General features: G+C 38.7%; 3 protein-coding genes and 1 gene segment (V, D, J or C); all 4 read right to left on the bottom strand.

Moving 5' to 3' along the window:
- LOC109679554 (immunoglobulin lambda-1 light chain-like) overlaps positions 1-25,747 on the bottom strand; it is a 332,861-nt gene extending 307,114 nt beyond the window's left edge. The window contains exons 1-2 of the mRNA XM_074061170.1: positions 25,632-25,747; positions 25,223-25,526 (exon numbers count right to left, since the gene is read on the bottom strand). Of these exons, the coding sequence (XP_073917271.1) occupies positions 25,223-25,526; positions 25,632-25,737 (410 nt within the window). The 5' untranslated portion in view covers positions 25,738-25,747. The remainder of the gene's footprint in view (positions 1-25,222; positions 25,527-25,631) is intronic.
- The window catches only part of LOC109684467 (immunoglobulin lambda-1 light chain-like), a 781,398-nt gene that overhangs the window by 302,749 nt on the left and 451,697 nt on the right, over positions 1-26,952 (bottom strand). The window contains exons 1-2 of one of the 3 annotated variants that reach the window (XM_074061173.1): positions 3,287-3,418; positions 2,885-3,188 (exon numbers count right to left, since the gene is read on the bottom strand). The exons of the other annotated variants lie outside the window; for them this stretch is intronic. Coding sequence (XP_073917274.1) covers positions 2,885-3,188; positions 3,287-3,332 — 350 coding nt within the window. The 5' untranslated portion in view covers positions 3,333-3,418. Of the gene's footprint in view, positions 1-2,884; positions 3,189-3,286; positions 3,419-26,952 lie in introns of those variants that run through there. 3 annotated transcript variants of the gene reach the window in all.
- The window catches only part of LOC109700872 (immunoglobulin lambda-1 light chain-like), a 522,506-nt gene that overhangs the window by 319,785 nt on the left and 175,769 nt on the right, over positions 1-26,952 (bottom strand). The gene's annotated exons all lie outside the window — the stretch shown is intronic.
- LOC109677525 (immunoglobulin lambda variable 6-57-like) lies at positions 17,147-17,679 on the bottom strand. The segment is given in 2 exon segments: positions 17,147-17,484; positions 17,611-17,679. Coding segments are annotated over 2 exon segments (384 nt in total).

Raw genomic sequence — 26,952 nt, 5'->3', positions numbered from 1 at the left:
GATCACCAGCACCTCCGTGTGGATCCCTCTCTCTCAGTCTGTAATTCACTGATTAGATTTCAATGTAGAAAAGAAAATAGAACTATTCTCTAAATCCTGCCATAATTCTATATCAATGTAGATATCAAGTAAAGTTTTGAGAGAGAAGTGATGTTAATCATGGGGACACTTGTAATCTTTTCCCCATTCTTCTCAGGGCATGTTTATAGCTTAAGTGTTCCCTAAAGGCCAATATACTAACAGCTTGATCACCAGGTTGTGGAGTTACTGGAATATAGAAGAACTTTTAGGAGATGGATTACATGGAAGATTAGGTCTTTGAGTGTGACCTTGTAGAAGAAATTAGAATGCTGTCCATTATTTAACCTGTTTCTTCTGCATTTGCTTGCCATCATGATGTATAGGTTTGCCACTGAACCACAAGCAACAGGAGCAAGTGACCATAGAGCAAAGTCTCTGAAACCATGAAACAGAATAAATCTTTTCCTATAAATAAACGTTCTAAGGTAGTTTTTCCACAGCAACTGAAAGCTGACTAACACAGGGATTTCAACAGTTGTCCCCAGGCCACTGATGTAGCATGGTAAGGAAAAAGTGGGAATGGAGATGTTCTAAGAGGAAACCTCATTTCTTCAGGCCTTCAGAGTATGTAAATCAGGGCAGAAGGGATTTCCCAAGGCTTCGGGGCCTCCATGTAACAAAGGCTCCAATGCACTGAGACCTCCCAGGTTGACTTCATGTGTTGGACCATGTGAAGGACCACATGGCAGTCAGGAGGGCACAGCCTCTATTCTCAGAGTGGATACAGCACTTAAACCGGATGGTGCTGATCCAAGAAATGCCACCCCATGGCCTCCCTGCAGTGGATCCTGAAGGGAGAAAACAGGTGAATGCTTCTCTTGCTTTGTGCCCAGCACTTGATCCACCTGCAAGAAGCAGATCCGTCATATGAGCACCCAAACTACAGGGTTCACTCAGCAGAGCTGTGGTCTGAAGGACTTTTCTACTCCAAGTCCTTTCCAATTTGTTTTCACCAGTAACCTCTTCTCCAAAACCTCCTTCTTATTTAACAACTTGTTATCCGTTTCTCTGAGCTTCTGTCCACAAAATGGCTTTTGTAGAGAGAATTAATCCAAGGGAGAATCATCAGCTCACATATAAGTGTTGTCAAAAATTGTAGAGAAAGGTTTTTTAAAGTTAAGAATTTAAAAATTATATATATATATATATATATATATATATATATATATATATATATATGCACAAACACAAAATAGGCGTATTTATTTACCATATATGAGAGAGAGTGAAAATTTCTCCCAAAGTGTTTCCTTGTTCTTTTCAGGTGCACTCTTATAATGTGAGATTCTGATTCATATTATCTAAAGACATCTCAAATAATACTATGTTATGGACTGGATATTAAGGGAGTACTGAAAGAAAATATTTGATATTATCCTACTGATGCTTATGTTTACCCAGCAACTGAAAGCACTGAAGGAACCATACGCTCAGTGGCTTGGTTTATGCAGCTATTAGTTCTTATTACAAACTAGTACCTTCAAGGGATTGTACTCTACCTCTGGTGAACACTTCCAAGAATTCATTGTGCACACCACTCTACCCTGGTCATTTGTGGGGAGTCCCTGGATTCTACTCATGTCTTCTCTCTACATGAGGGGGAGCCTCCACATTTGCCAGGAGACACTTTCAGAGCCAGACGGGGACTCCACTAAATTACTTTCTTCAGAGTAGCTAACAAACAGAATAAATCTCAGTTTGTGATTTTCTATAATGTTTGGGTTTATTTCAACCCACGATCATGATACATTTTTGTATCAATTACAATAATTATTTAAATTACAAAATAGAAAGCGAGAATTTTTGAATGATACATGAAAGCAACCAATTATATTACACATCAAAGAAGTACTTCCTTTCCTTGTAATTTGTATGACCTTAACATAACAATGTGTAATATATTTTCCCTAGAGATAAAGAAGATAAGTCCAACCAAATTTCCCCAAATTGTTTAATGCTCACCTGCTCAGTACAGTATTTCAGGCAATAGCATCTGCTCATCTCTTGGTCTGACATTGTGCTCTACTCATTTGTGTGTGTCCTGCATCCAGTGACTAAATAGCTTATAGGAGTGTCTAGAAGACAGTCCTTCATGAGATATTTTATATTAATGAAAGGATATGATCTTCTGATAATATGCTTTAAAAACTTGTGTGTACAAATTCCTCCTATATTTTTACTAAATTTAAATTACATAATTCTTTCTGAATCATTTTGGTGTGTTAGCCTGACTGAATTTTTTACAAAAACCATAAAAGTATAGTGTTTCCCAAACAAGAATGTTAATAAGATTCCTTCAGACATCTTGTGAATAAGATTCTTGGGCACAAACACGAGTTTCTGATTCAGAAAGTTAGATGGGGAATTGCCTCTCTAGCTAGTTATGAGATGAAGCTTCCATTTCAAAGAGAAATTAGGTACTAATTTGATGTTCAGGTTCACATTCATGAATGAGCATGTATGTTAATAAGTTTTGAATAAGAAGGTAGAAGAAGGGATTTCTGAGTGTCAGGGTTGGCTTGCATATTTGGAGGGAGGTACCCTGCCCCATTATCACAGATAGAGGAGAGAGGAAGCACACAATTGGAGGAGATACATTGAGAGATGGTACACCCAGGGAGAGACAGGATGAGCTGCATGGCCACAAATTCTGGACTGCACACTGCACTGGAGCCTCATTTCACTATCATGGAATTGACCATCTCATAACTTCACCTTCTCTTCTGCATGCAAGGGCTGAGCCATTCTGAAAATATGATCAGGATTTTGTTGCACTTCCCCATGGGTTTAGATCACAGTGTAAATGTAACTTCCCATATACAGTGCACAGTAATAATCAGCATCATCCTCCATCTTAGCCCCTGTGATGGTGATGGAAGCTTTATTCCCTGTGATGGCACCAGAGAAGCGATCAGAGATGCCAGAGGGACGGTTGTTTGTGTTATAGATAAGCGTGTAGGGAGCTTGGCCTGGGATCTGCTGATACCAGCTAGGGTAGTTACTTGTAGACACTGATCCAGAATTAAGGCCACAGGTGAGTGTTACTGTCCCTTCTGGAGAAACCGACAATGATGGCTCCTGGGTCACCACAGTCTGAGAATTCACCCCTAAAACAAACAAGAGAGACAGTAATTGATATGCAGAGAAGCATCACCCTGACATCTTGCTTTTATGTGATCTCCTCTAGAGTGTGAGTCCCACTGACCTGATCCATAAGTGAGGAGAGCAAGAAGAAACATTATTCTGGCCATGGTGGGAAACTTAACAAGTACCAGGTGTTCTCAAACACCTCAGCTTGTGTTTGACGTTCTCAAGGCCTTTTCAGGGCTCCTCCAACACATTGAAGGATCATCATGCAATCAGCTTCCTTTCTCTTTCTGCACTGGTGTTCAAACTGGTGCCCCAGGGGAGAGATCTTGAAGACTCAGAGGATTGAACATCACAGATCACTTTCTGCAAGGGGACATACACATTAAGTTGGGGGTTGATGCCTTTTACCAAATCAACTGCTTCCTAGTGATGTTGACCTCGGTACTCAATCTATTGTCTACAAGGCCTACTGGACTAAGTAATTTAAAAAGTTATACTACCCATATTCTACTTTGTTCACCTACTTTATAATAAACTCACTTTCCTGCTGGTGAACTTTTCTGCCCTGAAAGAAAATGAATGCAGGTCCTCTTTGGACGTGATTAAAAGGCTCTTGTTACCACACAGAGACCCAATTTGGACCCTACAGAGCAAGGCTGGGGAATTCTCACTCTATCTCCTACTCACTCAGTCCTGGAAAGTTTCTCATGAGCTCCAGTGTGGGCACAAAGCTTGGTATAGACACACAGAACAGCACTACAAAATTTCCAATGCTGTCTGCCTCTGCTCTCAGATGTGGATTGCATGGAAGGGATTAAGGGGAACTGCAGATTGTCAGGAGAATGTTAATATGATCACCAGGAAGTTGTGAGGTTCCTCCCAACAACCGCTATAATAGCAAAGAAAAACACATCTCTTATTATCAGATGTAAAGAACTGTGTTTCTGAACAAACTAATGTCGATATCCTGGAACATTTTCAAACACTCTGTAATTTATCAGTTTCCTAAGTTGTGTATCAGGAAGGCTCCTCAGGGCAATATATATTTGAAGGGATTATCTCATATCACCAATATTTACTGAAAATATATTACAGGCAATTATTAAAAGTATCAGCTACAGCATATATGCATAAATTATTTGTGTCTGTATATGTTTGTTCCTGTGTACGTCATGGGAATAGGTGTATGTGTAAAACAATAGCTAAGGAAGATGGTATAAAAAACAATACAGAAAGAAACAGAAATGGTAATTGGAAAGAAACCTCACACTTATTAGTTTGCACTTCTCACTCTAAAACCCACTAAATTAAATGATAAATAACATACAGGTAAGGCATGTAGTCTAGAAAAAGGACAAAGAAAATGTTAATCTATGTATCACATATTTGATTAACAATAAACTAGGATTTCATAGTAATGAACAGGTAATTGTAATTCTGTAGAAATCCTTGGGCCTCGTCTGCAAAATTCTCGCACATCCTCAAGGCACAATGAATCAGAACACTTATTTTTCTGGGAAAATTATCATGGCAAAAAGGAGCTGGAAGTGAGTGAAAGGACTGGAACCTGGATATGGGTGAATATCTTAAAGTACCAGGATCCACTTGACCCAAGTAATAGCTTTCTCTGCGTTGTGTTTTTTATCCTTCAATGACTGGGCTGCAGTCAGTCCAGGGACTCCATCATTCTCTCCAACCTGCTTCACATCCCATGCTGAAACTCTGTTCTTGATTGTGAAATGTGACATTTGCCTCAGCCACTTCATACCAACTGATAATTCAGAGTCCATGTTCACCATCCTCAAAAGATCCCAAGAATAGTCCTGTTTCTGTCCAAATCTCTCTAGTGATCAAGGCACACTTTTTCAATATAGTATAGATTCTAATTTCTAACATACTGTTATAATGTGCTGTAATTTGTGTGTTCTCCAAAGGTCCATAAGTAAAGGCTTTGTCCCAAGGAACTTGGTATTGGAAGCCACTGTGGTCAATTCAGTTGTAGAACCTAGTGAGAAGTCCTTAGTCTACTGGAGATGTGTCCACAAAGAGGACTGCTATTCTCCAGTCATTTTCTCTCTCTCTCTCTCTCTCTCTCTCTCTCTCTCTCTCCTGCATTTGTGTTGTTGTGACACAAAGACAGCTAGTAATTATTGAAGAAATTTTCATTTTTGAACTGACATTATTATTTTTAATGACAAATTGGTTTTTTATTTTTTGCTTATTTATTTTTCATTTTCATTCTTAAAAATGTAATTATTATTGATTTACTGAGAGCACATTATGACATATAAAAAATTCTTACAATATATCATAGTTGAATTCATTTCCTCCATTACTCTCCTTTATCCCTCCTCCCCTCATTCCTGGAACAGTTTTGAACTCAGTGTCTCACACTTGTTAGTCAAGGGGTGTACCACGTGAGCAATTTCCCAAACTCTTTTATTTTGGTTTTGTTTTTGAGATAGGGCCTCCTTACCCTTGTCCAAGCTCATTGTTAACAGGTGATCCTTCTGCCTCCACATCTCTAGTAGCTGGGATTGTAGGTATGTGCCACTATGCCCAGCTACAGCCTTGCAACAGGAACCCATGTCCTTTAATGTCTAGTCCATTTACCATACCACACTGCATTCAAAAGATTCACTGTCGTGTTACAATGAATTTTTTCAGTGCTTTGGAAACACTTAATATTTTTATAGTTTTTTGTTAAGATATAGTCATTATACAGGGGAGTATTCATTGTGGCAATTCCGATTAAACTTATATTGTACATGAGTTTCATTTCCTATCTCTTACCCTCAATTCCTTCCCTGCCCCACTTAAAGCAGTTGCAAGAGGTTTCTTAGTTCTATTTCACGTAGGTATATGAAGTTTATCAACCACATATCATCACCTTAATCTCCTTCAATCACACTTTCCCCTCCTGCTAGTATCCCCACACTATACCCTCCACACTGTACCAATTTACAGTGGGCATACACTGAGAAACCCCTGTGAACATCAACCTACATATTAATAATGAAAAACAGGGCTGTGAAATTAAGCCTAAATTAATTGGGCTTACAGATTTCTGGGGGTTTTTTGGAAGTTGGCCTTCCTCTTCCTTAATTTTCTATTATTAGTCCCCAACCACACAGTATTCCTTAATAATTTTCTTCATGCAAATTGACTTCGGTGTGGCTGTTCTCTGCCTGCCTACATATCCATCCTGAACAATCACTAGGTGAGGGAGACATAGTCAAATAGGAAGCAAAGGTGAAAGTCAGGTCAATGATCATATAACTGCTGGGGACACACGTGCAGGAAAGTCTCACTTCAGTGAGGACACTGCTTGTTGGAGTACATAAAGTCAGTTGAGTACTTTCCTGTGTCACCTGGCCCAGAGCTCTATCCTCTCAGACCAGCCCAGCAGCGCCCTCTGCTGACCACAGATTCTGCGTTTTCAAACCATATCATATCCAGAGCTCAGGGAAAGGCCCCTTGATTATGGGTATCGATTTTTCTGACATCATTTCCCTATACAAAAGAATGAGTCATCTTTTCCACACTTCCTATTTGGTCCTGAAATACCGATCTCTTCAGGACTTTCATGAACTCCATATTTACAAACACAGTGCTTATGGTGCTACATTTCAGGTTTACCTGGCAATTGAGGTTGATTCCAACAGTTGCCTATGGCTTTTAGGAATCATGTTTCAAAATTTAAACCTCAGCTAATGATAAGGTGATTTTTACCTAATTCTGTCTAAAATGCTTTTATATGTTGTCATATTTTTTGAATGCTGGTGTTAGAAGGATCTCTTACTATCCTCTTCACCCCTCTATGCCTGCCTTAATTTTTGATGCCTGTCTTCTTCATGAAAATATGATATTAGGGAAATATTCTTTCCATTTTGTCCTACCTCCCTGAGTTAAAAATTCCCATGGATATCAATTAACAATAATTATTTTATGTTGACTCTGATATTTTAATGTTAATTTATACAAGTTTCACCTTTTTTCAATACTATTTTTCATATGAAAAATATTACCATAAACAAAACCTCCTTCACTTGTATTCATCTTTCCATTACGCTGGGCTAAGGAGTCCTCATGATGTGTACCTCATTTGGAGGATGGCTTAATGAGTTTTGTTTATTAAGAACTTTATACATTTAATAGCCACTAGCTTTACAATATATGTCCAAAAACAGTGATATTTAACAACGTCATTCCAGCTGAATGACAAGAGAAGGAACATCACTGGAACTTTTGAGTATAAGGAGCATGTGAGGAGTCTCAGAGCTTTGTCATTGTTGGGGAGGGTTCACTCTGAGCCATAGATTAGAGGACGCCCTCCAGGTAGCCAAAATCTGAGCTTGTATTCATCATGGGCAGAGGAGGACAGTGATGCCTCAGACAGACAAATGGAGAGTTTTATTTGAGTTCACCTTAGAATGGTGAAATTCTGTGGCTGTCAGGATGTAGCCTGCTGTGTGACAGTGATATTCGGCCTCATTTTCAGTTTGGAGCTTAGAGGAGGTAAAAGAAGACATCTTGACAAACGTAGATGCTTTGATGAGGACTGAATACTTAATGGCCAGTCACTAATGTCTGAGGTCACAGGCTTAGGTCTTCTTCAAGGTAGTCCTTTGTACCAGTCCTTATAGTAACCTACAATGATTCTGCTGCTTCCTGAGTAGAAGAAACACATCTCAAATGTGAGCATATAGTGTGCTTCACAGGTACAGTTACACATGCACATACCATGAAATTTCTGCTTATTGAAGTCCTTAAGACTCAGTCATACATGCTGATTTTGAAATTCTCAGTGACTTGTTAGAGGCGAGCATGGGAGAAGTCAGTTGTGATTCAGGAACCAGGAACTCTATTATGCTAAGTAATGTCAGCTCCTGCAGAATTTTCAACATTTTATCATCAAAGTGAACCCTTCCTTCATTGGCACACAGCCCTAAAAAAAGAGTTTTTGGTTTCAGTCTAAACTCCCACCTCTCCTTGATATCATAACTGAAGGTGCAGGAACACAACAGGTGAGCCAGAACTGCCTCAGACCAGGAAGAAAGCTGATTTCTTCTTTCTTTTCAGTGTAAGAGCCAGCTCTATAGGCCTTCTTTAAAAAACCAGACCACTATGTGGATCATCATGCAAGATTTTTTTGCTGTTATTTTTTGATTGATTTGGGTTATTTTCATTTATTTCTGAGATGTCAGTCTCATACGATGGAAACTGGATGATAACCATTGTGACCCAGATATTTTTATGCATGGTTAGTTATAAGTTAATCAATTTAAAATTAGGAAAAGTCTAGAGTTCACAGACCAGAACAGACCGGGATTTTGTCCCACTTCTCCATCTGCCAGTGTCACTGTGAGATAAACTATTATGGCCAATCAAACAATAATAGTCATCCTCATTCTCAGCTTGCACACCAGAGATGTGCAAAAGTGCTGACTTGGTTGAGGTATCTTTAATTCAAGAAAAATGGTGGAGACTCCTGTGCTCTGGAGTTTATCTGAGTCTGGATAGACTCTCAGAAGAAACCTGTAAGGATCCTCAAGTTTCTGCTGGTACCACTGCACCCACTTTCGAGGAACTCTAATGTCACTGCTCAGTTTGCAAGTGAGTCTGGTAGATGCTTCAGGAGATGTAGACAGGGAGAGTGGTGTGTCAGCACTGGTTGGGACATTAAAGCTGCCAAAACAGACAGTAATGGGTTTAGCAGTGAACCCACATTTAGGATGACAAGGATCTGAGCCAGAGGGACTGAAACCAGCTGGAAAACTGTCCTGAATCTCTGTCACCTGTCCCTACCTGTGTAGTGAGTCAGAAGCAGGAGAAGGAAGGAGCCATGGTGGACACAGCTTCTGTCCCACAGAGTGGATTTAGGATTCCCCAGCTTGTATTATCCTCTCTACTGCTCCCAGGGAAAAAATGGGGCTGTCCATGCAAATTAACCCCTCCCTTCCTGGATCTCTCACACTACAACAGATCCCTGATACAAGTACCTTAGAAAAGATCAAAGGACATGGGAGACTATGTTTTAACCCACCTATTTTGTGCAGGTGAAAACTTTTTGGAATATGCACAGCTCCCTCCACAACATTCACTTTAGGGATATTAGGTATTCTTGGAGCACTTGAGACAGTTCAATCTCTACCACAACTGAGGGCAGTGTGGCTCACATCTCCAAAACACCATGAAGTGCCAGGAACAGTTCCCCAGCATCCCCTGATGTCCAGAGTTCCCTTAGGGTGCAGGTGATGAACTTCAAAGTTATATGTCTTGATTGGACAACATCCTGTTCTTGGAGTTCCTAAGTGAAGAGGAACATGTAGGTACAATTTCATAACCAGCAGTATGCTTTCTTTTATTTTAGAGTTATGTAATACAGGGAATAATATTGTCAGAGAGCAGATAGTACTATGATGTTAGAAGCTCTATAAAATACAAAACATGTAAACAGTGGAGACTCACCCTATTTCAAACAGTGAGGCCTGTCAGAGGAGCTCTTATTTAAGTTGGATAAGAAAAAAAAGTTAAGTACAGTTAAGAAGGAAGCAGGAAGAAGATACAGTGTGCCAGTACTCCAAAAACAAGGATACTTTGGTGTTTCTACAGAGCAGCTAATCATGGATGCTCATAGCAAACTGGGAACCTGATAAGGATAGAAGATCAAAGGTATTCTTTAAAAATTAGTTTTTCAGTAAAAAAAGAGAAGTGTAAATAGGTTGAAGATATACATTGGAGATTTCTTCAAACGTACAATCCTTACAATTTTAAACAGAAAGGCCTCTAGAGTAAGAAAAGAGGAACATTGTATAAAACACGTTACAACTGTATTTAGAATAAACAGGCAGATATTATTGCTACTTAATACTGTAGAAAATATGACATTGAAATGGTTTCTTCATTCATAAAATAACCAAATGTGTGGAAGGAGTCATGAATTTTGACTTCAAAGTTCTGAAAGACTGGACTGGGTGCTTGTGTAATAAGTAGGACAATTCAGCTATGGTGTTGAAGTTGGCATTTGAAAACAGGAGCAAGCAGTCCCTGATGGTGGAACTGCATGTTCAGAAAAAATGAGCCTCGAGGCTGGATACAAGGTATTTAGTCAGTAAAGAAATGTTAAAATGACTCTTGAAATATTTTATTAATTAAGGCTGACTCTTGATATGGTGAACTATTTTTATTTAAGCATTTTTGCAGCATGTTCCTTCCATTCCAAGGTGCAAGTGCTAAGGTAATTGTAGGTTCAATACAGACTTTCACTCCCCCCTTAATCTTCTCACATCTTCCAGTGCATCTTTCACATTACTGCAACAACTTGGTGACTACCTCAACCAACTCCAGTTCTTTTCTATCTTTGAACTGTTATCAAAATTCTACATTCACCCATGCAACTTAAGGAGTTTGAGATACAATCTAAGACATTTATTTTCTTGCATGGGCATGGGAAGTAGAAATTCAATATTGCACTTGGCCTCAGTTATACAGGTGTATTCAGTTTCTAACCCACCAGCTATTCTATCTATCCCTCTCCTCCCTACAGAGACTTTACCTTTTCTTCCTCTGTCCTCATCCTGATGGAAGTGAGCTATCAGGAGAAAAAATGACATTCATTTATCTAATATGACTTCTTAGTAGTTATTGTCACCCCAAAATTTTCTCTCTACATTTGCGTGCTTACCTCTGATGGCTCTTAGTTAGGTTTGAAATTGTTTTCATATAGGATTTTAATTTGGGCTCTCTATGGAGTAGGCTAGATTTGTCATTGGTTCTCTGTTAATGTAGCAATAACTGAGAAAATCAAATTATAAAGAGAGAAGTTTCTCTTTGGCCTACACATGTGTAAGGTTTAGTCTATAACTGCATGGACTCACTGGCTTTAGACCTGTGATTAGGCAGAACATCATAGCAGAATCAAGTAGAAGAGGAATGTCCATCACATGGCTGGGAGGAAGATGAAATGTCCTTGAAGGGACATTTTCAATGACTGAAAGATCTTTCTGTAGTGTCAACATATTAAAGTTTCTACCACCTCTTCATACTGCCATGAGGCTGGGTACCAGACCTTTGACACATAGTCATGGACATCTTCTCTAACCCTAGCCCTAAGACTTGTTTGAGTCTTATTGGAGCAAGGGGGAGTTCACTGTCTACAGGAGAGAACCTTTGCAAAGGAAGCCATGGAGACTTACGGGTATATGGTGGTCTAGACCTGAGCATGAAGAGAGCAATGAGGAGGAGCACATGGTGCTCATCACAGTGCAGATTTGCTCACAGGCTTCCATGTCTCATCAGAGATCTTTGCTATTGGGAGTGTTAACTCTCCCCCTGTTTGTGCATGTGTGTGGGCTAAGTTTATCCAAAACACCTCATACTTCTTTTTAAAGGAGATACTTCACTATGTAACTTTATGTAATTTTAGTGGGAACACCCTACATTACCCCTTCTATAAAAATATTATGGCTTCTTCACTTCTTCTCAATTATTCTGGTCTATACTGAGTTATCAAAAATGACCTGTTTGGTGACTGCTGAGAACTTGGCCATTTCCCATCCTTGTGTGAGTTGTGAAAACTGTTTAATCCCACAGATCCTGGTTATTTTCTTATGAGACAGCGTGTTTTTCATTCTTTGCATGCAGAATTTTAGTTTCATCACAAAGAGGAAGGGTCCCATTTAGTTTATTGAATGTGTTAATTGCTGCATGAATCCATCTTTTCAGAACTCTTGCACCTGCAGGATTCTCAGGTACCTTGGCCTCTGCTCTCTCTCTGTCTCCTGTTCAGAGAGGCTCTGTATCTTCTCAGGGCCTCTCTCTTTCCACTCTCCAGACTGGGAATCCTGAACACAAATGATCACAGGGTTCACATATGTATTCTTTTTTCCCCTAGATATCCCAGTTTTGTACTGGTTGTTGCTTAAGCTTCAAAATTCTTTGTGAATGATGTTTTGAAGTTTTGCTTTTTATCATAATGTGGGTAGTTTGAATTTTTCAATGTTACTCCATCAGATATGAAGAGTTTATCATTTAATCTACATGATATTTTAAATTTAATAATTTCTATACATATATCATACTGAATTCTCAATTTTATTCTGATGCAAACTTCTTATAAGTAGCAAGTTTCTATAGGCTATTGTGTTTTTTGTGTCTGACTGATCCGTAGTAAACAATGTCCTTCCTAGCTTTCTGCAAACTTGTGTCTGTTTCAATATTGAAACAAATGTATTTCTTATTCTTCCATCAATATCCTAACAATGTTGAATTAATAATGCTTTAAACAATTTTTCATCTCTAGCAGAGAATGTTCTTAGCAATTTTGTTTATGTGAAAATATTCTAAGATAGTTCCCCATTTACTTTTTTCAAAATAATTGTCAAGGGAAGAAATTCAAGATTCCCACCAAGTTTTCCTGAGATTTATTACAATAAGTTCATTTCCTTTTATTTCATTTCATAAGAAAATATTTTATTCAAATATTATCTTTATGCATTTTTCCTACCTTTGTTTTCTATGAAATGTAAGAGAGTAATGTCTGAAAGTTATTATACCAAAATTATTATACTAAACAAACATTATAATAATGTTGTTTTTTGGTTAACTGTAATTTCCCCAATATCCACCGTTTATAAATAATACTGCTAAGGGTTTTACATACTACATAAGTAATGGTTTTGGCATTGAAATCCTGAATTTGTAATTTCTGAGTTAGACCTCCAGGTCAGTGAATAGAAACATTATAACAATCTAGTGAACAACTAAGCTAAGGAGAGCATAGAAATTCAAGGGAAAGATAAAGGTGATTAAAATCTCAACCAACTAATGAACAGCACATGAGAAAATCTCCAAATAGACATGGGGAATAAAAGAAGGCAGGGGATTATGACTCCTAAAGATGTTATAAAAATCACACATTAGAGCATTTGGTGCAGAGAGAATGGTATGAATCCTCATTTGCTGGGGTGAGAAGAATGGTGGCAAGTATGATCATCATGCTTAAAGAGGACGGACAAAAACAACCCAATGAATCCCAAGGGAACACAGATAAAAATACATAAGAAGACAAAGAAACAACTAAATGAGCTAAAAGAGGATTTCAACAAACATCAACATGAAACCAAGGAAATTATAAAATATAGGTAAATGAAGTAAAGAAAGCAGTAGAATAGATGAAAGAGAATCTTAACCAAGATATGAAGAGACTCAAAAAAAAGGGATCAAAGAGAAATCCAGGAACAAAAAATTTTCTCAAGTCAAAAAAAAAATAAGTTGAAAGCCACACCAGTGTACTTGAAGAAGTGGAAGACAGAATTTCAGACTTGAGTACAAAACAGATATTAAAGAGAAAAAAACAGAAGAACACTTTGAGAAAAGACTGAAGAGCTGTGAAAAGAATATGCAAGCACTCTACAACTCCATCAAAAGACTAAACCTGCCAATCATGGGCCTCGAAGAAGTATAAGCAAAAGGCAGAGGAAATATATTCAACAGAATAACAGCAGAAAACTCCACATCTCGAGAAAGAGTTGCCCATCCAGTTAGAGGAAGCCTCTGCTATAATAAACAGATATGACCAAAACAGAACCTCTTCCTGGTATATTATAGTGAAAAATTAGCATAGAGAGTAAGACAAGGATATTGAAGGCAAAAAGAGAGAAAGAGAAGAAAAAATAAATGATAAAGGTAAATACATTGAAATAATAGGAGATTTTTCACAGAAACATAAAAAGCAATACGAGCATGGAGTAAGGAATGTAAGCACTGAAAGAAAACAATTTCAGTCCTAGGCATTCTACCTAGCACAGTTATAATTCAAAACTGAAGGAGGAATAAAAACCTTCCAAAAGAAAGAGAAACTAAAACAATACTTTCCTCTAAATTACAGTACAGAAAATTCTTAGAGTAATCCTATACACACAGGATGAAAATGAACATAGCATGAAAGGACGGGAATCACAAAATCTTAAGAGAAGAGCTGACAAGTAATTAGAGAGAAGTATAGAATTCATTTCACACACACAAACCCTTCAGTTCACAGGACATTGAATGGTTTGATCCTCTTTTCTGAGGCTTTTTTGAGATATGAGAGAAGAACAAGGGCAGATGGGGATTCTGAAAAGTGTGTCAAGACAAGGAGCCCTTTCCACTTTAAAAGATTTGTCATTCATCTGCCCCAGCATACAGTGAATCCTTAGGTCACTCAGATCAACTACAATCAACTACCCACATTTATACAGGTCTGTCACATTTATATCCTTAGCACTCTCTACAACAGTCAATATTGTACTTATTGTAGTTATTATTATATTATCCTATTTTTGACCTTTCTGTGTTTCTGTATTTCCCTTAGTTACCCATTGAAATTAAACATGCTTTTAAATTACCTTTGAAATAACATATTTTATCATCATGAAGGATTCAGTGTGTTTTAAGATAACTAACTTTTTTCTCATACTTTCCCATGTGAGTAGGTATGGTGGTTTTTGTGATTTACGTTTATACTTGTTAATTTTATATATCTTGTTAATGAAACTATTGATTCTTGCCAAGAGTACAGGATTCTATCTTCTATGCTTTGGTTGTAAGCTGTCCTTGTTTTGGCCACTGTGGTTGCTGCCACTACCTTGCTTTCATGAAGCTCACCGTCATACATGTTTACATGTTCTTTGTAAAAATAGACTTGCTTAACTACAGATAAAAACCAGCTTTGCCATACCTAATTCTTTGTGTGCTAAAGAAAACTGTTCCAGATGACCAACTGTGAGTTTGTGACTCCTCAAGTCATCACTGGTATTTTATTTTCTTTTCCCTTAATTTTAACTTGCAACCTTATTTACTGTTCTGTATCTTCACTGGTTTCATGTCTTATGGATAACTACCTCCACAATCATCAAAAACCATACATGACCTCATCTTTTCTACTTCTTTCTTTCAACCTTTCATTGATCTTCCTTTCCCTGTCCTCTACTGTCCTCCTCCCTTATTCTATTTTGTTTAAATATGGTTTCTTTTATCTCTTTGTTGTTTTTCTGCCAGGGCATCTCTTCATAAAGAGACATGCTTAGCACATATCATGATTCCTTAAAGAAGTTCTTTTCTTCTCCTCACTGCAGGGATATTATACATTTGTTAATATCACATCCACTCACTCATATTTTTTTAATTTCTGAGTTTTTATTTATTTAAGACAATGTTTATGGATTTTTCCTTGTTTTTCTTGACTTCTCTAATTCAAATTGTCCTATGAATTAAAACTAGATGAAATCATCAGCCAAGACATCCTCCTAGAATGCTCCTTGACCCCAGAAACCTGTACCATATGCCCTGAATGAGGAGGAAGTGAAGCAGAGGGGTCATTCCATGTGAAGAGGCCCCATAGCTCTTCTTTCTAAGGCTCTTTACAGAGGCCCCACCTCACATCTCTATTAGCCCTTTCCTAACTCAGGTGAGAGCAGGATCCCTTCATTCTCCACACCTTGAATATCGCAGTCCTTCTTTAAGTCATCCACTCGGTATCTTCTGCAGGCAGTAGTTTGATGAGGGTGTGAAATTAATGGATTACTGAGCATTGCAAATCAACTAAGTAGCAGGGGACTGGATTTGTCGCTGAAGATGGTATCTCACAAATCATGATTTGAAACCTTCATGATGAGAATCATGAAAATCATGATTCTCCTTACCTCAGCCTCCTATATATTTATGATTAATAAGGAGAAAAATTCAGAAGTGAATCTGTGTGTGTGTTTATCAATGGAAGGGTGGATTTATGGATGGGTTTATGAATGGAAGTGTGCTTATGTATGTACATACTCATATTTTAGGCTGACTAGTGTGTTATTGTGGTAGGCCAGATATATTTGAGTATCAAAAATGAGCAGCATAGATCAGCACATTGGGATTTTAGTCCTACTTCTCCATGACACTTCACAGAAGTTCCCAGTGTGTCAGAATCTGTGAGTGGATGTTGTGAGGGGGTGAGATTGTACATTTGATTTTAAATAAAATTTTACAAGTTGTTAGTGGAGAATCTATTTTCCAGTGGATGTATATGATGTGCAAGAAAAGCCAGAGCTGAACTCTGAATGTAGACATTCTGGCAAAGGACAGTACACCACTACCTACTTAAGTGTGTTGCTGCTTTTACCTATTGTCTCATACACAGCTTAAAACTAAACCCACAGGCTATAGTTTGTTCTGATATGTTTCTTCATCTTTGTATTCCTTGCATGGAAACAATGCATGAGTAAATAAGTGAAAATGAATGAATTGTGTATTCATAGGCTTGAATAAAGTTTAATCACATATACTCTGGTGAAAATTTGTACACCACACACTTACTGTGGATAGATTCCATATAGGTGGGTAATATGTTCACAGACCTCATGCTGCTTTGACTATTACTCATCTATTGAACCAATAATAGGTGTTATACCAAAACATTTTGTGTAATTCACCAGAAAGCAGAAGCACAGAATGATAATTAGTTACCTTTACATTGAGCTAATGGATTTTAAACTTAGGGATTCCTAAGAACTCAGAACATACACTTTCATAATCCAATACTTCTCAAACTGGGATGATTTGTTCATCTTGCTATCTTTAACAACTTATGTAGATTTTGGGGGGTGAAAGTCACAACTTAGGGAGTAAGTCACTCTGTCACTTTTGGTACATGGAAACCCAACGTGTTTTAAAACATATTACAATGCATGAACCAATCTCCACCACAAGGCATGGTCCAGCCAGCACTGTCCAATTTTCCATTCAATAAATCTGTTTCTTGACTTGATTGCAAAGGAATTAAGAGGTTATCCATCAGGAAATAGGAAAATAAATTTTAATTTGGGAAACTATAGGAATTATTGGAAAGAAAATTCCAACTCTAGCATTCAAGCACACAACTGGAAAGAGTATCTCTCCCTGGGTTGAAGGTAGACACAAGGTTGAGATGTTCTTGGGAGTTTATGTCTCACTTCCTCATAGGTCTTGAGCTCTGTGTGAAATAGTTGTCATAACCAGACAGACAGTGGTAATCAGCCTCATCCTCAGGCTGCAGCCCAGAGATGGTCAGGGAGGCAGAGTTGGAGGAGCTGTCTTTGGATCCAGAGAACCGGTTGGGAACCCCATTGGGTCTTTGATTATAGTTGTAGATTAGCATCTTCGGGGCACTCCCAGGGTGCTGTTGGTACCAGTACACATAGTTGTTGTCAATGCTGCCACTGCTGCGGGTACAGGAGATGCTGATTGTCTTGCCAGGAGACCCTGACACAGACTGGGGCTGAGTAAACACAATCTGAGCCCAAGAGCCTGCAAGGAGGGAATAAGACATAAATTAATGAAGATTTGATGGACTCCCTAGTAGGAAGGAAGAGATAATATCATCCTTCCTAGTTTTGTTCAGGTGTCCTTCCATAAGATCCTATAGGCTACCACCTGTGCAGTGAGCAAGGAAGACAAGCACAAATGGATCCCAGGCCATTGTGGACACACCAGAGGCTCTGCTTCATGAAGCACACAGGCAGGCTGGAGCGAACCAACTCTTTTTATATGTTCCCCTGGTCTTCAGAATGGAGTATCTCCATGCAAATCTTTCTCAGGCCATGGCTGTTCAATACCCTCCTCCCTCATTTAATGTTAGCATGGACTCCAGCTGAGAAAAAGAGAGACAGAGGGTGTTGCTTTTTATTCCCAAGAGATCACAGGAACAGCTCTTGTGTGTGTGGGGGGGGGTAAATGGTGTTCAGTGAAGTAAATCAGGCTCAGAAAGACAAAGGTCATGTCTTTTCTCTCATACATGGAAGATAGATCCAAAAGACAAACATATACAGAAAAACAAGCATGAGCACATACAAACTCAAATGTAGAACATCTTTGTAATGGCTGAACTACTCCATGGAACTTGGGAAGGAGGGAAAGGAAAAGAGAATGACAGAGCATGAGTAATATGGCAAAACATAAGTTCTGTGAAGGTAGAGAATATAAGGATGAGAAATGAAAGCTGTTAAAAGTGGTTGATGGGAGGTAAAAGGGTAGTTAGAGTAATACAAGGGATTAAATGACCAAAGTAGTGCATACCCAGAGTGGGCATTCATTGAGAAACCCTTGTGACCATCAACTTAAATATTAATAACAAAAGATAGGACCTTAAAATACAAACATTGTGTGTGTGCAGGGGGAGTACTAATGAAGGAAATTAAGGTGATGGTATATGGTTGATGGACTTCATATTCTTATATGAAATAGAACAAAGACATTTCTTTAAGTTGTGTGAGGAGGGAGTTGAGAGAGAGAGACTATAGGGCGACATAACTAATGTGCAAGACATGGCTATTGGAAGTTTCACTGTCCCACCAGTAAAAAGAATATATTCTAATAAAAGAAATTGAAAAAAAATCTAGGGTACAGTAAGCAAGTGCTAACGCCACAGTGCCCTCTGGGGGATAGAGGAGACATGTCAATCCTGAGTAGGTGGTGGTGATCAGGCTTCTGTCTTCCCCAACCCAGGCTTCTTGAAATTCCTACCAAAATATTAAGGGTCTCTGCATAACATCTTATGCTTAGTATTCATTTCCACCATTGTGTCTATTCAGATGCCCCAAGGCCTGCTACACTGTTTCAAACATTCTGGTTCCTGTTGTGTTATTGGAGGTGATGAATTTCATAGAGAAAATAAGATGTATTTGAGAAGAAAAGAAGACAAAAGCTGTACCTTCCCCAAAAGAGGCAACATGTGATGTGTGGCTCACTACTGAAATCCCAGCAGCAAGGGAGACAGAGATCAAGAGGATTGTGATTAGAGTCCAGCCTGGGAAACAATTTAGCAAGAACCAAATTCAAACAAGGTAAGCATGTTTGCTCATGCCTGTAATATCAGCTGCAAAGAAGCCTGAGTAGAAGAGTAATGGTCTGAAGCGGGGCTAGGAAAAAATGAGAGACTTTACCTGAAAAAAATAACCTAAAACAAAGTGGCTGAAAGCATGGCCAAAGTGGTAGAGCACTTGCTTAGCATAAATTAATTTAACCAACTCTCATGTTCAAATAGATCAAATGTTTTCTAATTTACATGTTCATTTTTAGGGTATAATAATTTAAATAGTTCATTTTTCTTTCTATACCAGTCTTCTGTATTTCTTCTATAAGCACTTACAATGATTTCTGTGACATATGTGTATACCAGGAATATTATTCAATTTAATTCATTATCAATGATTTTTTAAAAATGTACCTACATGAAATGTTTTCTTTACTTTCTTTCCTTGTGATGTTGGGGACACTTTTGAGCATAAATTTTGCTATCATTTCCTTAATTATAATGAGCAGGGATTGCTGCAGGATGAATATTATCTCACACTAGATTGAGGCTGTTATGAACCCTCTTTCTCATGGGTTCTTTTCTGGAGATTTTCCCTGTCTGCTTTCATGCTGTGAAAAGGGATAGGAATCTCCCTAACTTAGGTCCATCCTAAGGTAGTGTACTCTGGAGAGTGTAGTTTGAGGCAGGTGTGTTTTCTATATATTTGTTAAGCAGCTATATCATTTGGATGCTCTGTTAGGCAGTGAAAATACAAGGCTAACTCAGATAACCTCATCATTGCCTTAGGAACTGAGAGTGTTGAGGCACCAGTTGGCTTGATATAGACAACAACCGTAACCTTCTCATTCTAGAGAGAAAAAGTAGAGTATGCCTCCCACCCCCATGCACTCGCCAGACAGATAGAAGAAGAAAATTTGCATGATCCCAGGCAGTGAAAAATCAGAAAGGTCACAGAGCATAGGAAATGAATCTAGTGTTCATGAGAAGATAAAGAGAAATTCACAAAGCAGACATCAACTACGAAACAGAAAAAAAACACCTTGATGTAAGCAAAAGTGTTTTGAAGAATGGAGTATTCATAAATATGAATAAACATCGTGGCTTAGGAGTCCAGGAAAATGGCCTTGCTGAAACCTTGGTTAAGATCTATAGAGTTTACTAGGGCTAACAGACAGGTGGGCTCAAGCCATGTATTTGAGGATAAGATGTGGGGAATGAAGGAGAAAAGGCAATGAAGGAGAAATGTTTCCCCATCAGGAAATAATAGATACAAAGTGTATAGTAGAAAACATGCAAAGTCTACATGTACATTTCTGGAAATACCATCTAAATGAAGCTTATTTATTCATCAAAATATCTCAAAGTAAAAGATGAACTTAAAATTTTTAGTTTTATTAGCATAAAAGGTATCCTTAACACAGAAAATTTGTTTCAAACGTTCATCTTCAGGAAGCACAAATAAAGTGTATTTAACATGGTTTTTGAACAAGCTTTGCCACCTTATTTCTCCTCTCATTGCCTGTATGGCACGTACAATTACTTAATTTCATAATTTATATTCTGATTTTTTAAGATTATGTAATTAGATACACCCAGAGAGAGGCCCTAGTCATGTCTATTTTGTCTGAATTGTAGATGCCCTTTGGAATCAAAGATTCCTTTCTTAGATCCTGGATTGTTTCTCAAGAGATGTTACAGATTTACTTCTGTTGATTCTGACATGACTTTTTCCAGAGATGCTTGCCTTTTATAAAACACCAATTATGTAGAAGGTAGTTAGTGTCATTGTAAAAGGACAATGGGACTGAAAATCGAATGGCTTGTGTTCATCAAGGTGAAGTGTCTCTAGGATTGAGTGTATGATACATTACACAATAAGGACACAGCACCTAGGTGGAAAAGTGAGAAGGAAAATCCAAGTCAGGGAAACAAGTGTGAGTGCACTCATGGATCTCAATAACTGGATTTCTATCCTGATGGAGCTGCTTCACAGCTGACTCAGAGTCAGACTCATCCTGATTCCAGCTCAGTGAATGATTGACAGTGCTGTGGCCAGGAACCATGAGGTGCAGAATACCAGATATGTTCTGGATATAAACTGAGGATAGTTTTTGTCTATTTTCCTTCTTTGGGGATATTGAATTTCAGGTTAATGTGTCCTGGAGGAGAGGTAGTGTTGCTTGTTCTGGGAGATGCTGTGGTGGGCTTTTCTTTGAGAAGATATAGTTCAAATAAAACTTAGAGAGTGATTCCCCACTTTCCAGTGGAAAGGATAATTACTGTGGTTTCAGTGAATAAAGATCCAGACTGTTGTCAAGGTTTCCATCATGGTGATGAACTCAGGGTTTCAGCCCAAGACAGGTTCTGTGAGCTTTTGCCACAGCAGGACAGCTCCCTCCCATCCTGTCCTCTTCCTAAGGCTAACCTTGAAACTCTTTCCCACAACCCATGCCTCAGTACCTCTTTACCACAAAAACATGTTGAATCTGATCTGTTAGAATAAACCAGCTTTCCACTTCCTCCCCTCTCCCTTTCATGTGATGATTTTCTCTTTATCCATAAGACTTTTCTTCATGAACTTAAATCACACTCTCTCTCTTTCTTGTCCAAATGTGGAAAGGTCCTATAGCCCCATACCCCCACCCTGTCCTTGCTCTATGATGACAACCATTTTGTATTGATGTTTTCACTGGATTTTCTTACCTCTTGTACCTGAACATAGCACCTCGAGTAAAGCAAGGTGATCTTTGTGCTGTTCACATTGTACCTACAGGTTATAGACCTGGTCCTGACATGTGTGAGGTGTTTAGGAAATGATGGGGATGGAAAGAACTTTGGAGAGCAGGTTATATTACTCATTCACAGTTGATGCTATGTTTCTGACTCTGTCATGAATTTTCATGGTCTTGGTTTTCAGGGTTTTGAATCCAGCATCTAGGGTTTTTTGACCAATATGAAAAAATACAATCTGGAGCACCTCTGCCTGTCCATGATAATATCATTGCAGAATTGGAGAAGATGAGGAAATATTTTGTAAACTATTTTCTCAGGTATCAGTTAGAAACTCCATTTTTAGAAACACCAACAGGCTAAATCACTTAATTTGGGCAAATACTGTGTTCTCCACAGCAAAGTCCCATTACTAGTCAGACAGTGGGTTTTTTCTAGTTGTTTATTTGTTTTTCAGCAATTTTATTAGTACATAACAGTGGTATGTGGGAGTTTAGCTGTAACATTTCCATGAATTCCTTGGTTGGTTCATTCCATTATTCACCTTTTCCCCCTCTTCTAAAATTATGTTGACATATTTCCATTTTCCATATTCACATGTTTTGAATATGGAACTGTATTCACTCTCCTTCACCCTCTTCACTCACCTCTCCTGCTAGTATCCTGTGCTCAACATGACTTCTTTTATATTCCTGCCATTCATCGTTTGTCTATTCATTTTTCATGGTGATTTGCCTTATTATTTTACCTGTAATGCACCCGATCCCCTCATAGCTCAGAATCTCAGTAAAGTTGGTCCTGTTTAGTGCTTGTAGAGAAGTCAGCAGGTTTTGTATTACTACTTCAGTGGCCAGAAACACTATCAGTACAATGATGCTCCTGACCCAAATCATGCAGGAATAGTCTGTAGCCCAAAATGCTTAGGAAGCACTTGTTCCCTGACCTGGATATGAAAATCTGGTGATCATACCCGAGAAGCTAATTCCTTGACTTACAGGAGAATGTGGTTCCCAAAAGACAGCTGCTGTTACCAGGACAAATACCTACTCTCAGCATTGCTGCTGCTTCCAGTGCAGGAGATTGTGGCTGTATGAGACACAGAATAAGACAATAGAGATGGTTGACTCACCACCCACTGGACTCAGGATCACAATATTCTGGAGAAAAACATCATGCTTGAGGTGATTCAATTCACATCCAGAGTAACTCTATCCTTAATTATGCTCACCTGAAAGCGAGTTTCCATCCATCTGTGCAGTAAATGATAAAGGTTAGATGGAGAGGAACCCACACCATGTTGTAGAATCCTATTTAGCTCTGCATCCTGAGAGTCCTCAGATGGGTCTGGGTTCCCAATTACCTCTTATCTCTCCAGCATCAGAAGTTGAGGGAGATGTACATGTGACCTGGGGGTGTGTTGTGATTTCTAAGAACTTGTAAAAATTATTCACTAGTCCAGCATTTCATAAATAGAGAACTCCAGACCAAGATGGTCTTGACTTCAACAGCATGCAACCAAAAATCCCTGACAAACAGAACACAGTGCCCCAGCCAACAAATATCCAGAAACACATGCATGAATTGTTTTCTCCACTCTTCCCTTCTGAATACCATGGATGTGAGCAGGGTATATGTGTGGTATAGCATAACCTCATGCCTCTACACACACCATTTCCACCAGAACTCACATTCTTCACTGAATTTTACAAAGCTTATGTGAGTACAGAGTGAGAACCTTTCGCCATGTGGTATTCTGTGAAAGAGATTGGGGAGAGAAGGAGTCCACCTAGACATTCTCGGAATCTATAGGGATTGTGGTTAGGACAGTAAAAAGTTGGCAAAGGACATTGATCATGGTTTTCATGTGATCCTTTCCAGGGCACACAGGGACAGCCCAACTTTCTGTTTTGGCCCAGTTCTTAATTTGTCATGCCATTGTTTACTCTCTAGGCCCTTTGAGTCTGCTCCCTAGGTGTCACAATAGGTAGTCTCTACGTCATGCTGCCCCTTTTTAACACATCTGGACCTAACTGTATCTTTTGAGCTGCTCCATAGAACATGCATTATGTAGTTCAGTTTGCTTTAAGAGATAATATTGGGACTCAGCCTCCCTACAGATGTTGCTACAGGAAGCTCCAGTTACAGAGAGCTGAGCCACTCTACAAGGCAGATCTGCATGGGTCACTGAATATTCAAATTCTTTTTGCTCCTCTGCCAGGGTCTGGGCTGAGTTGGAACAATTCCTTTTATAATTTTGAAACCATATTTCCTTAAGTATCAAATTTCATTATCATAATCAAATCCTGGGAGGCATGTTCTGAGATATTGTCCACAAAGTGGATGATGAGTGTTTTTTCAATATAGCCAAATGAACTGTGTACCTGTTAAATGATCATCACTTTTGCCACCTTCCCTAGTTTATATCTAGCATTTTGGGGGATTTATAAAATAGATATGACAGAGCAACCCTGGGCTTCAGGAGTCTGTCACTTCGTGAGATAGCATCAGAGAGCATGTCCCCTGGTGAGTTTGCAAGATGAATTCAAAAAGGTTAGAGAATTGTGCTACACTATCCTTCTTCTATCCCTCAAGAAACTATGCTGTATTTCAACATCAGTCCAACCAATAAATAATGAGAGTGGGGCAAATCCTGGCATTGCATTAGTGAAAGCAAGAAGGTTGTGTATCAGGAGCCACCTGTTTTGTTTTATTTTGTTTTCTGTATTGGACTTTCAATTAAGGAATTACATTTGCTGGGCAAGTACTCTAGCACTTGAACCATGCCTTCAGACCTTTTTTTGCTTTAGTTATTTTTTCTGATTTGGACTAGAGCTCTGCAAAAAACTGGCTTCAGTATCAATATTTGTATCTATCCTTCTGATGTAGCTGAGAGCATGGAAGGGCCCAACCAAAACTCACTTGTTTGTTCAGATGGGATCTAACTACCATGTTAATTGAGATGGCCCTGAGCAGTGATCCTTCCAGTCATGGCTTTCTGATCTCTACCTCTCCACTAACTGGGACTGCAGGCATGAGATACTTTTCCCAGCCCAAGATCTGCCTCCATAGTGCACCTCAGTGCTTTATAGACAAACTTTTCAGAAGTTGAAGAAATTATATTGATTTCCTACAGTATTAGAAGAAAAAGGATAAAATTCAATAGAGACTATATTTATCGCTGTATTTATGGAGTCAAAAAACATAATTTTAGGATTCATCTGTTATAGCACAAGAGCATTAAGGAAGCCGTGCCCTTGGATCATGAAGTTCCTGACATTTTGGGCTCTGTAGAACCCTTCAGGCCAGTACAGATGGTTTTCAAAAAGAGTCTTCAGCATGAAGTAATCCAGATGTCAGAGATGTAATCTGCATGATGCCATTTATAAATCTTAGGCAATGAAAAACAATAAAATGAGTGAGTAGCACATGCTTTATTCACACTACTATGAGAAAAGGAAGGGTTCTTGTCTCACGTCCCCATGGACCTGGAGCACTGTGGGAGCATCAGTGCTATCATCAGCAGACTGACAGTAATAATCAGCCTCATCCTCAGACCGAAGCCCAGCAATGGTCAGAGTGGCTGAGTTGCCAGACTTGGAGCCCGAGATGCGATCAGGGACCCCAGAGGGTCTCTTGTTATCCTCATAGATGATGAGTTTAGGAGATGTTCCTGGGAGCTGTTGGTACCAGTACACATTGTAACTACCAATGTCGCTGCTACTTCCAGTGCATAAGATGGAGACGCTCTGTCCAAGGTTACCAGACACTGAGGGTGTTTGGGTCAGCACAGCCTGTCCCCAAGAGGCTAGAGGTTGGAAAACAAAGAGACGCCATTGTAGAATCTAAATGGAGGGAAAGAGAAGAACACCATAGTTTTTCCAGGCCCTTGCTGTCTCCTCTATCTACTTACCTGTGCAATACATAAGGAGAGCAATGAGGACAGAGGACCAGGCCATGGTAATAGCCTTACACAAGTCCAATCTTGGTGCCCTAGTGCTGAGCAATGTTTCCCTCATGTTTCTCCCTTGCCCTCTTTATACTATGACAGGGGGAGGGTTCACTCATGCAAATAGTGCTCTTCCAGTTTTCTGATCACCCCTTGGACCTGATTTAGGCTGTTTTGCTGATGATGTCACATGGGCAAGACTGGTGCTGGGTAGTCATAGGAATTGAGTCAAAGCTGTGAGCTCTGAGCAGAGGGTACCAGATAGGGTCAGGTGTCTCCTTCTAGCTCTCACCACACCCAGAACCTACAAATATGAGGCTCAAGTGCCCCCTGGTGTTCAGATCCATGCACACTACCATGTAATATGTCTACCAGCTCCTCAGAGATAACCTTGTTTACCCAGTGTCCTGTTCATAGCTCCTACCTTAATGCTATGACATGTGGGAAGGTATTGTGGACTCCCAATTGCCTCAAACCAGCACACATATTCAGATCATATTCTTATAAAGGAATTGTCCCATAGTGAACTTACTGCTCATTTACAGGAGTGTAATGTTGTTTGTAATATAAATTCCTCTCAGATTACTATCAAGATAACCCAGGGACAATCAATCTGTTCTCCTGCAGCACATAAATACTCTTTTAAAAGTCTTTTCCACCTGGACAGTAAATACTGAATTTTCAAATTGGTCTTTAACCGAGCTTTATAATCATATTATTTTTCTCATAATATGCCAAATGAAAATATCTGTTATAGTTAATGTTATATAGTAGATAATATTCACTTTCTTATTTATAAAACTATAAACATAATATTATAATCTTGACCTTTTATAGCTTATCCACTGAAATGCACCAGAGCCACTCTTATGGTACAGATATGTATGATGAATAGTGAATTTGCTTTAAGCTCAGAGATTTTTATTGGATATTAGAGTGTTTTCCAATATATATCACATATTTTCTTTCATTTACCTAAATTTCACTAGAAGTCCCTTCTATTATAAGGCAAAATTCTGAAGATGAATATTGGAGCTATTACCTTACTGAAGCTGGAAAAGAGATGAGAAACACACTGGGGTGTAGCATTTGGAAAAAGATGTACATGCTAGAGATATTACACATTATTGTATAATGAGTGGTATCACAATTTGGAAACCGAGAAGAAAATTATAAGATTGTAAATCTTGGCCAGTCTATTCAGAACTGCCAGTAGTTGGACTTAAGTCTGATATCTTGTTTATTAATCAGTACATCTCAAATTAAAATAACTTTTAGTATTATT

Source organism: Castor canadensis, chromosome 18 (genome assembly GCF_047511655.1).
Source record: "Castor canadensis chromosome 18, mCasCan1.hap1v2, whole genome shotgun sequence".
Classification (NCBI taxonomy): Eukaryota; Metazoa; Chordata; class Mammalia; order Rodentia; family Castoridae; genus Castor; species Castor canadensis.
This window is presented reverse-complemented; position numbering and strand designations above follow the sequence as displayed.